Raw genomic sequence first — 14,299 nt, forward strand, 5'->3', positions numbered from 1 at the left:
AAATTTTATCAGTATTTTGGGACATGTTTTGAAACTCAGATTTTCATCTCTGAGATTGTATATAGGTATTTTTAGTATTTGATATTCTGAGGTATGAGTATTTTTATACTTAATTATTTAAAGTAGCCTTAGCGTGTAAAAATCAATGAAAATAAAACGAATCTATTTCACAAAAAAATTATATTGTTTAAAAAGATTAACTATCTGCAGTAACATGAGCGACGACGGCGTCTGCGGCGCCTGCAACTTTGGCGGCGGCGGCGGCGCCGTCGCCGTCGGCGGCTGCAGCGTTTACGTTTGCGTCGGAAGCATCCCATCTCACGTACTAATTTTGCTACGTATCTGTCTCCACACTTCTCCAAGAAACCCATTGCTACACTTTTCTGCAACGTCTTCTCAGCTTTCCCCGTTAATGTGTTCGCCCTCCATACATCGCCAAACTTATCCTGAAGGTACCTGGTTATATCTTCAGCTGTAACACCATCTCTACCCGCCACTTTGTAAAATGTGCTCATTACCAGTTGAGAGGTGTTATGGTCTTGCTGTTGTTCGTCAGAATGCGACATAATTGGTGGATGAGTTTAACAGAAATAATATAACATAGTTTCCGAGGGTACTGAAGGTAATTTATCAGAAATAATTTATTTTATGTAAATATTAAAAACATTATTTGGTGAAAAAATATGTCCAAAGAAAAAATGAATGAAACCGATAATGTTACAATACATACAATTTATATATATTTTTTAAAGTACAGAGCATTTAAAGAAGTCACTATTGCCAGTAATATTGCATAGGAAATAAATGTGAATAAGTATCTATGTGTAATCTGTGATGCGATTTTAAATAAATCCTTGGAATTATATAGCCTAATATTTACAACAGAGAAGAAAATTGTGTAACTATTAAAAATGGAACAACAGTGACATAATAGTATTACGTTGCTTTCTTTTTTTTCATTTCACAAACTGAATTCCTTTGGCTGCTTAAAAATTGAAGAAGTGTGTAAATTTGTAATATAACAAAACTATATAAAAAATATGGCTGAAGCAGAGCCCGTAAACAATAGTAACCCTCCTCAATACGCAGCAGGTAGATTAGTGATAAAGTATCTCCAAGAGAACAAAGATGGGGCAACAATTGCCGACATACTTCGCCACCTACGTACGGAGCACAAGAACGAGTCTGCAAATTTAAATCGCACAGTGGAGTCTATCTTGGAGAATGGTATAGCATTTGGATTTTTGGAGAGGAAGGGCTCTCATTACGTGAATTGTTTAGCTCAGGAAATGTGTGGCTGTCGTCGAAGAAGACGCAGTCGTTGTCGGCGAAGAATGAAACGCAGAATCCGCCGCCGTCGCAGTAGACGACGTCGGCGACGATGTGGCTGTCGTTGAGAAATACCCGGGCCTAAACCCACACCTAAGCGAGTCAGATTCAGGCGCCGTCATGGATAAACGTTTAGGCATTGTTATGTACAAGCGTACTCGTATGTTATTGTTTGGATTGTTACTGATTTATCTAATATTTTAATAAATTCATTGCGTGTTTATTCTACAGAATGTATTTATTTTTATTGATTGAAATTTTAGGTAGCTCTGATACAGTAGGTCATAGATATGTATTATTTTATGGGCAACTGTTTTTCGTATTGAGCCGCCGAATTATGGAACGAATTCCCTTTCTACATACAAGAGAGTCCTATTACCTCTTTCAAGAAATAGTTGCAATTACATTTTCTTTCCCTTGAATCTTAACTTTTAGTTTTTCTACTTAAAATGGTAAATCATAAAATCATTAAATTTCTAATGTAGGTATATTATTTATTTTTACATTTATTAATAAATAGGTAGGTATTATATTTATTTAAAGTAGTAGGTATTACATTTATGTGATATTTTATTATATATTGTAATAACTTTATATTTCGTACCGTATTGATTAGTGTTAATAGAAAAATAATTTGTATTCTAAATATAATTCTAAATAGTTGTAGCATTTTAGCTGCCTACTAACGACAAATGTATTGGATTGACTGGAAGAGATCTCTGTCAGAGTTCTTTTGTGGCTCACAACATTTATAAATTGCATTGACACTGTAATTTACAAGCGCAATATATATATATATATATATATATATATATATATATATATATATATATATATATATATATATATATATATATATATATATATATATATATATATATATATATATATATATATATATATATATATACATACATTCTACTTTCGTCTATAAAGGTGGAATGAATTGTCGCATTGGCATCACAGAATCTCGAGAGAGTTTACTGTGTGATATATATACAGACTATTTGTCTGGTCGTCTGTTTGAATAGTTTCATTGGTATACCACCAAGTAGGCAAATTTAACATTATGTGGACTGTTTTCTCTGTTTAGCTAGGTAATAATATAAATAAGTTTGGAGAGTAAAATTTTTGCAATTGACTGTTTGAAAATCAATATTTCAAGTGTTATGTTTTTGAAAATGGTATGGTAACCCTGCCTGCGCTAACGGGTTACGCTGGCGGAGCACCAGTGAAGGGTGATAGATGAGAATGAAAACAGGCCAGTTAACCCATCATAATGAATTCATCAGGAATTAACCATGATAGTTTTCAGGAAGAACCGCGAGGAGTTCGACCTGGCTATATATATTGCTAGCAATGGGATTCTCAGTCTCCATTACTAACAATCCCTTTCCTCCAATATTTCAGGTATATGTGATATCAAATTACTTCATCATCATTATTTTAGTAATATTTATTCACTGTTGAATATGTCTAAGTTTCTTGGATTTATAATAAAATTTTAGAATTGGAACTTTTTGTTGTAATTTGGTCACGTCTACTAGTTATAGTAATATTCTTTCAAAGATCAATTTATCTTGAGATCTAGTTCAGTCAGTAACTACAAAAATATTTCATGGCTTTTTATTTTTTTTTATGCGTCTTAGAATGGCAAACATGCTGATGGAAAGTGGTATCTGTCGCTTATAAACATGAAACAGTACGCTAGACATAATATAGTGTTAATGGACAAATTGTGTTCACCATGGGACCCTTTATGCGCTGCCATTCCTGAGAACTAAGAAATGAATATGGTAGGGTAAAGATTAGAATAAAAAAAATTATACACAGCTAAGAACACAGCATTTAATGACTTAATAATTATAAACAACAACACTCTTAGTACACACATCACGATATCATAAATATTGTAGAAAGAAATAGAACATCTTTTTTCACAATATATATGGAGTGTAGAGGTAAAAAGAACACCCTTATATGGGGGAACAGTATCGAAGGTAAGCAGTGGTAACCTATAAATAATAGTTCCAAAACCCTCCAGAATGGCGCTATAGTCGCAAGAGGATATGAAATTAATAGTTGTTGATAAAGTGCACTGACCCCAAATCCAATCAGCTGTTAATTATTCTTTTGAAAAGTTTGCCATTAAAACAAACACTGAGATGGTTTTCCTTACCTCTCCCACTACAATAGTGCAATTTTAGATCAATAATATAAACAAAGAAAGAAATGCTATTAACAAAATGACATCTTCAGAGATTGCCAACATTTTTATGGACAATTTAATCAATTAGGTTCATATTTAATTTTGGAGAGTTTTATAATTAAGCCTCGATTTCGTATGTGTTCTAGGATCATTTTTATATTAGCATTAATTATGTGCCAGAAATTCGTATCCGTAACGGCAGATGTACCGTCGTTTCATGAGGGGAAAGAGATGGTTAACACTAGCTAGTGGGCTCATTGCTAGCATATGTTCATATCCTCTCAGTCCCCCCTAGAAATCATTGTGATTAATTCTTACAGAATTCATCACTATGGGCCTGACCTGCTTTCATCTTCACCTACCATCAGATAGTAGAGGTGTGATTACCATACAATTATCATTCATTAAGAAAACTGTTTGACACCAACTGAGTAAATAGTAGATATTCGTGTTTGTGAACATAAGTACATATTTAACGATCCGGCACACCACTACATTATATTAAGCACATTTGATACAGGTTTCTACTTTAACCTATTACATTAATAAAATTAATAATAATAATTGCTAATGACTTAAATTCTAGTTATATTGGAATTAATAAACGCTTCAACAGTATTATATATTTCAATATAACATACATCGATTAGGAGACAGCAAAAATGAAAAATGCAATTAATAACTATGTTCTCGTTGTTTAATATTTTTTTTCATATGAATTGGATTGTATTTAAATTTAATCTTTCAGGATTGATATTATATGAAATTTTACGTGTTTTGTATATCATGTATTATTAAAAATTCTAAATCAATTTATCAGAACAATACAATAATCTTATTTTGTAACACTAATCATTTTGAATGTGATGACAACCTATGGTTATCAATCAAACTTGTTTTAACATTTATAATATTAATAATGATAAATATATATACTTATTACATAGATTTATTCTCTAATTCGAGAGGATTGTAATAAGATTTTCTCTTTGTTGCGGCTAGAACTATCATTTAGTAGTGTTGCCGTTGTAAAATGTAATAGCATAGATAGTTCTATGCTTAGATTATATAGATAGTATTGAGGATCATAAACGGTCAAAGTTTAGTCAGCTAAAGTGATGGGTCTATGGAAGATAGAGGTAAAGAGAATTATGTCATATGAGGGACATTTCACCAGATTGGCTCTATAGTAGCAAAGGGTATGAAATAAATGTAGTAGTTGTTACTGGAGTGTAATGCGCCTATTTGAAAAAAATAATTGTTTTACTTACTATTTAAAGCATGATTAGAAGATTATTTTTTTAATTAATTAATAAATTATTGATATTTTACATAACAATAAAAGGAGATGGTCCTCTTTACTTATACCCTCCATAATCACCAACTTGATATTGATAAGGCAAACGCAAGATTCTTTAAATTAAAACAAAACATTATTTTTTAATTTTGCAAGTACGCAATTGGATTGATAATTTCCTAGATCGTTTATTTTTAATTGGGACCATTATTCATAAATTAGATTAACTTGTTCATTCGAATATATTTTTTAAATACATTCTATATATATTTAGTATTGAATTGGCGATCTTATTGCCTTATAGTGCTTCTATCAGTTAATAATTATATAAAAACTAAGTGATTGATAGTTAGTAGTAAAAACTAAGTATGACTTAATAGTATCTAATACAACTAGATACACAAAATACACATATTAAAATATATACCCACACATATAGATAGTTATTCTCATAAATATACAATTATACATAAATGCATAATATATATTAGGAATTACAACAACACATCAACAAATCCCAATACCATAAAGTGTGGTGATATTACAGTAACTATTGGGGAGCATTATGTGATACTTGAGTACTCTTATAGTGCATCTCAGTATAGGTTTCCATATGGTGGGTCCACCATTTTCAGCCTTGTACTGTTTATTGAGATTCTGTCTGATTTTATGGGCGGTGGTGGATATTAGAAATTGCCAATAGTTGCCACCCTTGGCAAGCGGGTTGACAACCGCAGTTAGGCCTTTAAGCTGTTTTAAGAGGGACGCTGCTGCCCATCCCCCGATCATTTTGTTCCCTTAGTCACGTCTTACAACATCCACGGAAAAAGAAGGGGTGGCCTATTCTACATCGGGAACACACAGCGACTCCATGCAGGCAAATGCAATGTAGGATGACACCTCACTAAATGGAGTAACGATTTTAAATGCATTGCTAGGAGTCAATGGATGCGGGAGGCTTATGTTTATCAGTGACTGATAACGGCTTATATGATGATAGTAAAATCATAAGATAGAACCTCTTAAGGTGGTTATCATCCTGTATTGAAACACATCGGAGGCTGTCGTCATCAGCGACTATATTTCCAGCTTGACGATTATACCTAACAGAATATTTGAAGATTTCCTTGTTGGGCCTTGACATCAAATATTGTTTCATCGTTCCCATTTGCTGTGTTTCCCAAATGACTTGAAAACTATTTGGCACGATTCGAGCCGTGGTTGAAGTGAATGTTTTCTAAATATTGATTATATTTTAAAACGACAAATACACCAGACAAACGCACCTGTATTACGTTAAACGTATAAATAATTATACTAATAAACATACAATTATATATATGTATGTATTGTGTATACATATACATATATTATACAACATATACATGCATAATATATACTATTACAATAACATGGCATCAAGATGATTTGAATGAATTTGACATAGTGGGTATGGGAGTCGCTAATAAACTGAAACGTATACAAAAATTCTTACGAATATAAAAATATATATGTATTAATTTTGTATCTTTTTATATCTTTCAAGTTAATATTATGATATTTATTTCTCTCACATACTGAGTTGAACTGTTTTTTTTTCTTCGAAAGATCTTTAAGGAAACAGTCCATCTATATAATCTAAGATTCTATGTAAGTATTTGTGAGTATATGTAGACACAAACATGATTTCATCAAGTTGTTTACACATAAATTAATCTAAGTAACCTAATATATGTAAGTGGGCTTTCTTTTTGTTTTTTCTTTCGAAGCATTTGTAGAGTTTCCATCTATATAACCCAAGATTCCATTTAAGTATTTATGTTGAGACAAAAACATGATTCCATCAAGTTTACACATATCTTAATCTAAGTAATGTAATACATGTAAGTGGGGATAAAATCAGATACTATTTAGGCCCCGAGTAGTTTCTTAACTGTGTAACCAGGTACAGCATAAACTAGAAGTAAGAACATTATAGCAAGCACGAGGATTATAGATATCTTCAGGATAGTCCACTTGTAGTTGTGCCAGACGATGTAGCGTATCGACTTTAGTGGATTTAGGAACCACATAAACGAAGCATCAGGTCGGCTAAAATGTGAAAATAATTATTGCAAAATATTAAGCAATCAATTTCAAAACACAGAATCATGTAAGGTGATCAACTTACTTGGGTTTGTCTAAAGGATCTGGTTCATTACGTCCTAGACCAGCTGGTACTTTATCAGCTTCTTCACGGGTAAGGAGATGTATTTCTGCTTCCACTTTCCCTGTGAGTTCCATTTCTTCAGTGTCACGTTTTATGTAAAACGGCCACCAGCCTTTGACACGTTTTTGCTTAAAGATGTTGATCATAGGCACCGAGCCATCATTTCTCAGCATATCTAAAGTGCACAGTTTAGATGATTTGGCCCCACGTGGGAATCTATTTAAATCTAAGGTTATGGCTCCTGCAAAGAAAAATATGTTATATAGACATTCAGAAAATGCTGATGAATATTAAGTTTTTTAACTGATCGACATACCCAAGAAATCATCTGCTGAGAAGTGATCGGCATCCCAAACTTGTAACTCGAGACGAGCAGGAATCTTACACTCTGTTTCATCCCAAGAGAAGACGGATTCTTTACGAGAAATTACAATGCGCTCTTCGGCTTCCAGATAATCAAAGGGATATATGAAGCGCCAGTTAAAGTTTCCTTCTCCAGTTAATGAACGATAATGTATGTCTGTAGATTGACAGTCGTCTGGGCCTTTTATCCATCTAAAACAAATAATTGATGCCATTATATATTGCGCTAATTTTGCAATAGTAACGTAAATTAAAAAAATTAAACTTACCCCTTTACATAAATATCAGACATTTTTTCGCCGGTGAAGAAGGCATCGTCTTCAAGAACAACATCATCTGTGTTCCATATTATTACTCTCATTTCATAAGATTTAGGCTTGCGAGCTGAAATATCCATTGGTGGACCTGGCAGTGGCATATCCATGGGAAACATGTCTACCCACATTTCAAGACGTCCTTGTTCGATACCTGGTAAAGCAGAATGTGTAATTTATTTATTTATATAAGAATATTTTTACTGTTATTATATCAAGGTTGCGAAATATTGTATAAAAATTTTGTATTTTATCTGTTACATAACTTCTTACCTGGTTTACTGGGATTATAAAGTGGTCTAGTTTCAATGTGTTCTGTGACTAATTTGGTCCCTACACGTGGAACCTCTTGCCAGCGTCTCAAGACTACTAATGCCATCTGCTCTTCTGTAGTGTCAGGATTAGAGAATAGTTCTTTATCATCCATTGGCATATTGAACACAGTGCGACCCACTTTAACTCTTCCATATTCATATATAGGAGGATCTAATTTCCCATCTTTGCATAATTTTGCCAAAATTTGTGTAGGTTTCAAAGAATCCCGCCAACGGTTGTAGCCTTGCCTACATAAATCAAAGAGTTTAAATTACTAATAAAATATTTTATTATTTTAATAATATTAACATAAATACGTATGATAAATACAATTAGTATATTGATATTAGATACAACACATACTCTTCATATTTCATAGGTAGTCCACATGTTGCCCTGTGTCGGGAATAAAATCTATTTTCGAGATCAATTTTAGTTTCTCCTATCAAATCATCGGATCCCAATAAATCCCAATCTAGAACTTGTATAGTAAGCATTGAATCTTGCGGAAATGTTGCCTCAATCTCAAAGCATTTTCCGAAAACTGGATTAAGTTGTTTTGATACATAGTTTTCCTTGTCACTTATTTTTTTTGAACCTAAATGCAACACTATATAGGGATCTGCTTTTCCATTGAGATCCATGGGGTGTAGATCAGTAGCTTTAACTATATAAACTCTGACTAATACATGGATCGGGTCATTATTCGGGACGCCTTGGAAGAATCCATGATTTGGATCAAATCCCATCACTGTATGATCGTCAATTCCTCTTGGTAAAGGCCATTTATAAACCTTTACAGCGCCCTAAAAAAAGAATTTGTTACAGTGATAAGTATAATATTATCTTTAATAGTAATAGAGTAGGTAATTTAAAAAAAAATGTATGCAGTAGTAGGTAATAATGTGTGCAGTAGGACATCTGTATCAGAAGAAATCAATGAATGGGTGAAGAAGAAATGAGAAGGGCATAGTAGAATAAAGTGCTTAAAGGTTGAGTGTGAATAAAAAAAATATTGATCTACCTTAAATACACCAACCACGCGGTTCTCGTCTTCAGTTTCATCACCAGTTTTCTTTCCTCTGTATAATTCGAAAGAGTGAAGCCATTCTTTGAATTCATCATATTCTGGAACAGCTTCAAGCTCATGTGGATATATCTACAATATTAAGGAAACGTTATATAAGTGGATAAAACATACATATATTTGTAATTATTTATGAAGGTCAAATTAAAATTTCTATACCTTTGTCAAAGCTGAATTTGGTATTTCATTTTTCTTTGATATCGTAGGGCTCACTTTAGCTCTTGGTGAAGATGATTGTCGACGCTTTGAACGATCACGATCAGGTCGCGGTGAATGCACTTCTTCCCTAAGGGACCGTGTTTCATCTGCGAATGTCATTTGAGGTGCTTGAAGAAATCCTTGACGTTCTTTCTTCGCTTCCTTTTCTTCCTCGATCATTGATTCGACTGAAGCAAAATACTTTGTCCACCAGTCTTTGTTACCATCATCATCCTCTAATACCGAATCAGTGCTGGCTTTCCTCTTTTTACTAGAGTCTCGTTTAGAGAATTTTTTACCTTTCGATTGTTTTACTCCAGAACCATAAGTCATATTCCCACGTCCATCGCGGGTAAGTAATGGGCAATTTTCTTTTTCATTTTCAATGGTGAAAACATCATCTTGTATAATACAGTTAGCTCGTAGGTCTACATTTTGTAGTTGGATTAAAGATTTTTTTCTTTCTTCGATATCCCTTTCTCTTTTGCTCATTGGTGTATAAATATATTTATGAATAGAATTTATAGTGTGTGTACCGACAAGTGTAATTCTACCAAAACTTCGGCAATCCACTACACGAATTGTTAGCGGTGGTCTATACAAATCTTGATCTGGTAGTTCTACATCGACAAATTTAACAGGATTAGTGAAATTAGGATTACGTTTTGCGTTCTGTATAATTGTTGAATACAAGATATTGCCAGCACATTCTATATCAACTCTGGGTTTATCTACTGTAAGAAGGTGCACACGTTTGAGATCACGTAAACCCCAAAACAAAACTTCAATACGGTATTTTGATAAAGTAGGACGTATTCCTCTTGGTACTGGAAGTATTGGACCTTTATTTGTATCAATAGGTGGCTTTCCATTAGCTTTCCTCGGAGATGGGAGCTCAGGTAATATAGATGAATCCTGTTTTGCAGGAATTTCTAGCAACTCAAATGTTGCGAGCAGTTCACCAGCCCTGTCATCGCCACGTGTAATGTCATACCATTCAAGAGAAGGAGGAAATTGTGGTCTTTCGTATGTATCTTCGAAAGCTTTTATATGTGGTTTTGCTAGTGTTCGACCTATAAATTCGGATTTTCCTACTTTATCTTGGTCAAAAATTTCAATAATAATGGTTGGCGGGTTAGCTTTTATTTGTTCAATTGTACTGTATAGCAAAATATCTTCAAATACAAGTAACTCATCCCATGTAGGACTTAATGTCTCGTCTATGACTTGAGTTGTTGCACTACTGTCACCAATCACTACTCTTGCAAAAGGATCAGACAGGCCAGATGAATCGGATCCTATCAATGACCTAGCTTGGTATACATAAGCACGCATTTGGAAATTCTGAAAACAATGTCATTAAATTATATACAAAATAAATTTTAAAACACAACATTTGTTGCATTTCATAAAGATCTTACATGTTTTTCAGCGTAAAATATAGTAGAAGGTGCATTGGAACGTAACTTGTCAGCATTTCGTAATTCAGAGCTCACTTCGTAGCCCTGAGGTAGTCCATCGATGTAGTGTTTTTTATCTTGCAGTAGCCCTAACCAAATGTATACATTGATTTTAGCCGGTATTGCCCAACCACTTGGAGTTGAAGCTTTTTTTCCTGGCCACTGAAATAAATAATACAATATTATTATATTTATCAATACAATCGCATGCATTCTATGATCAGATATAATAGATTTGACATACCTTCATAAATAGAGTTTGCATTTTTCCACAATATTTTCCACACTCATTAGGATAATCCGAGTATATGATATCTCTAGCAGGAATTCTTTGATATGCTAATCGCTTTCCATTACTCACCATCCAGATGAAGATATCTGGCATTGCGTGTTGGGCCTAAAAAAATAATTATTAAGAAGACATACTTATTTTTTAAAGGTATTTCGATACTGTGTACTTACATCTTCACACAGGTGTTTTAATTTTGTCAGATAAGTGAAAGCAGTTCGCAACCGATCCTTTATGGAATGTTTTGTAATAAGCGCTTTTAAGCTTTTCGACATCGTTCCAATATGTTCCTTTAAAAAATACACCAGAATTTGTTACTTATCATTCTATAAAATTTTATAGAAAGAGTAAGTTTAAAAAGTACTGTTAAGACTCTTCATTTTTAAACACAATATCTATACAACATTGTAATATAATGAGTGATCCATTTCTACACAGTAAGCCAGTGTATTGGGGAGCTGGTCTGATTCCCATACGCCTAATCTTCTTACCAACATTCTACTTCTGTATGTGTTCGTAAATTAAATAGAATAAAAAAAAAATCGTGCATAACATAATTTTATACGTGGTACACTTTTCACAATAAAACTAATAGCATGCAATAAATCGTTCGGTAAAGTATTTTTCGATTCATTTTCTTTACAATTTGCTATCATATATGCATTTTACTTATTTTTATTTACACTTCACACAGTCCAATAATTCTATATCACTTTCCTATTATATCACTGTTATGTAACATAATAAATATTATTAACACAGAACATACTATTTCGAAGAGGCATAACTTTTGTCTCTCCCTGTCCAACTTGGTGTTTCCAATAGGCGGGGCGTTGGTCATATGACGAACATACTCTGCACAAGCATTGCTTGTGGTTTCCAATACAGACTTTAGTGCTGCTACACAGTTGTTGTCAGGTCCAAAGTCCGTTTCGATCGCCATTTGGATATCTGATAGGCCTTCTTCCTGTAATCCATATAGTATTCCATTTTATAATATTATAAGAACACGAAATCTTCAGGCATATATTATTTTATATAATATATAAATCTAGAAAATGTATAAACAACATGATCACACATTTTAGGGATATGGGTATATATTTTATAGAAGATCAAGTAATTTAATGTGTTTTGGACAATCTTGCTAGATTTTGAAATATATCTAAAATGATTGAATCAAAAAAGAGACTACACATCATCTATTATTGGTATGTAGAAGAACAATATTACTAAAGATCATGCTCACAAAATCAACGAAAGATATACTCACGAATTTTTCGATGATCCTGTCGATAAGATTAGAATTATACATCCGCCTGCGATGATCCGGCCATATACTCCGGACATGCATACATTGCTTATTGTCCCAATATGGCAAATAATAGTAATGTTTATCGCTTGACGTTGCTTTTGTTGGATGAGTCACACTTTGCCAATATCCTGTATCAGGACTCATATCATCTGGAAATTAAACTTTGATTATTACTAGCTTTTCTGCTGCTTTGTTCACGTTTACAGACTATTTAATTTACATATATTAGTAAGATTTATGAATTACTGTATTTTCTAGTTTCATTATTAGAAGTTTATACTTTTTTATTAGTGTATATTAAAGCAGACTCACTAAGTTCTTCAGCCTCCAAGTCTTGTGGTCGTTTGACAGATTCATTGTGACCGTCTAAAGAATTGCCAGCATTACCAATACTCAATTCAAATTGCAGAGGTTTATCGGTAAGACGTTTATCAATCATATTTGCATCGAAAATGCTGGCAAACAAAAAGAATTCTTCGTTCTTTTCAAAACTAGATTCGGTGATAGCTAGAATTGGCTCCACTTGAACTTCTGATGCTGGGCATTCCATATTATCCAAGATTTCAGTGCGGATAGATATGAGAATCCTAATAATTATAAAATGTTAAATTACACGTATGTTTGATATTTATTTTGTGTTTAATAATGAATAATCATTTTTAGGCGGTACATTACCTTGCTCTATAGGAAACTCCCTCTCCCATTCCTACGTTAAGGTTAGCGTGTTGGTCTATCAAACTATAATCACGAGTGGAACCGTAGAGGTGTACAAAAGCAGGTCCAAAAGTTGGTAGAAATCCTGTTAGATAGAAAAATACCAAATATATAACTAACAAATACACTCATAGCTGTAATTCTAGATGGTAGTCAGCGGTAGTTGACTGACATCATTGTGAAGTACTCGATTCACTAATTTCAATACCGAAACTCACAAGAATCTTGCCTGCTTATTTAAAAAAACTTCAAAATTAAAATAAAGAAATTTATTTTAACTATTTAACGATTTACTCTTTTTGAGTTAAATAATTAAATATAAAAATATTAAAGTAATTAAATTCATCCCCATTTCTTAATAGAAGAGATTTCTACATAAACCAAAAATTTTTCGCAGTATTAAGAAGCGACATTGTTTACTATTTCTATATTTATTTTTGATTTAGTTATTAAAGAGCAGCATCATCTAATGTTTGTATGTCAGTATATCAGTAGATTCGGATTTGGAGCTTATTTAAATAAATTCCATAATCATTCATCAGCACACTTGGTAAGGCTAGTGATATGCTTCTATAAAAATAGTAACTTAATATAAATTGAATATTACCTTTTTCTCCATCGTTAGATATAGTTTTCAAATCTATGAAGTGCGTGCCGATAATATTCGGGTGGACAGGATCGTTGTCTCTCAACTGGATCTTGATACGTTGACAAAGTGGTGGGAACATTTCAGTAAATACGATCTGTTCATTCCATACTGGGGTGTAAGAATTTTTCTTAACTGATGTGCAACCCTGAATGTAAATTAAAAGTGCTTTAGTAGCCAAAATATCCACAATTCGTCAGATTTAAAGCTGACATGGTATGTATCATTTTATAAAGTATAGGTATACAATAATTACACATTACTAATAATAGGTGCTTCACACGTTCTTATGTGTGAATGGTAAAGCACTACGACCCATGTATGAAGCAGTTTGTTTCGTTTATGTCTTTAAAATATTCTTGTAAGCTTCGTTTGACATTACAATTTCCAGAGGGAGACTTTGAACAAAAGTCGATCGCTTGGGTACCTCTGTCCCATTCGTGTTTCTACCGTGAAGCAGCTGTGTTTGCATGGCTGTGTTTCGGTTTGAAGGGTGGGATATGGCGTGAATTTACTGGGTACAGAGAAATAACACCTGAGTTCTCAGGAATGGC

The 14,299-nt window shown here is 33.1% G+C and overlaps 1 protein-coding gene across 3 annotated transcripts in view; it reads right to left on the reverse strand.

The window, feature by feature from the left end:
* Positions 1-3,158: 3,158 nt before the first annotated feature.
* The window catches only part of LOC113520180 (otoferlin-like), a 193,240-nt gene continuing 182,099 nt past the window's right edge, over positions 3,159-14,299 (reverse strand). For all 3 annotated transcript variants that reach the window (XM_031911499.2, XM_052896565.1, XM_052896564.1), the window contains exons 11-26: positions 13,707-13,893; positions 13,061-13,184; positions 12,698-12,972; positions 12,344-12,534; positions 11,840-12,037; positions 11,244-11,360; positions 11,026-11,178; positions 10,743-10,943; positions 9,283-10,665; positions 9,061-9,195; positions 8,400-8,842; positions 7,995-8,284; positions 7,677-7,875; positions 7,361-7,599; positions 7,006-7,285; positions 3,159-6,926 (exon numbers count right to left, since the gene is read on the reverse strand). In XM_031911499.2, the coding sequence (XP_031767359.2) occupies positions 6,746-6,926; positions 7,006-7,285; positions 7,361-7,599; positions 7,677-7,875; positions 7,995-8,284; positions 8,400-8,842; positions 9,061-9,195; positions 9,283-10,665; positions 10,743-10,943; positions 11,026-11,178; positions 11,244-11,360; positions 11,840-12,037; positions 12,344-12,534; positions 12,698-12,972; positions 13,061-13,184; positions 13,707-13,893 (4,596 nt within the window). In that variant the 3' untranslated portion in view covers positions 3,159-6,745. The remainder of the gene's footprint in view (positions 6,927-7,005; positions 7,286-7,360; positions 7,600-7,676; positions 7,876-7,994; positions 8,285-8,399; positions 8,843-9,060; positions 9,196-9,282; positions 10,666-10,742; positions 10,944-11,025; positions 11,179-11,243; positions 11,361-11,839; positions 12,038-12,343; positions 12,535-12,697; positions 12,973-13,060; positions 13,185-13,706; positions 13,894-14,299) is intronic.

Source organism: Galleria mellonella, unplaced genomic scaffold (genome assembly GCF_026898425.1).
Source record: "Galleria mellonella isolate WM207_F2 unplaced genomic scaffold, CSIRO_AGI_GalMel_v1 utg33, whole genome shotgun sequence".
NCBI lineage: Eukaryota > Metazoa > Arthropoda > Insecta > Lepidoptera > Pyralidae > Galleria > Galleria mellonella.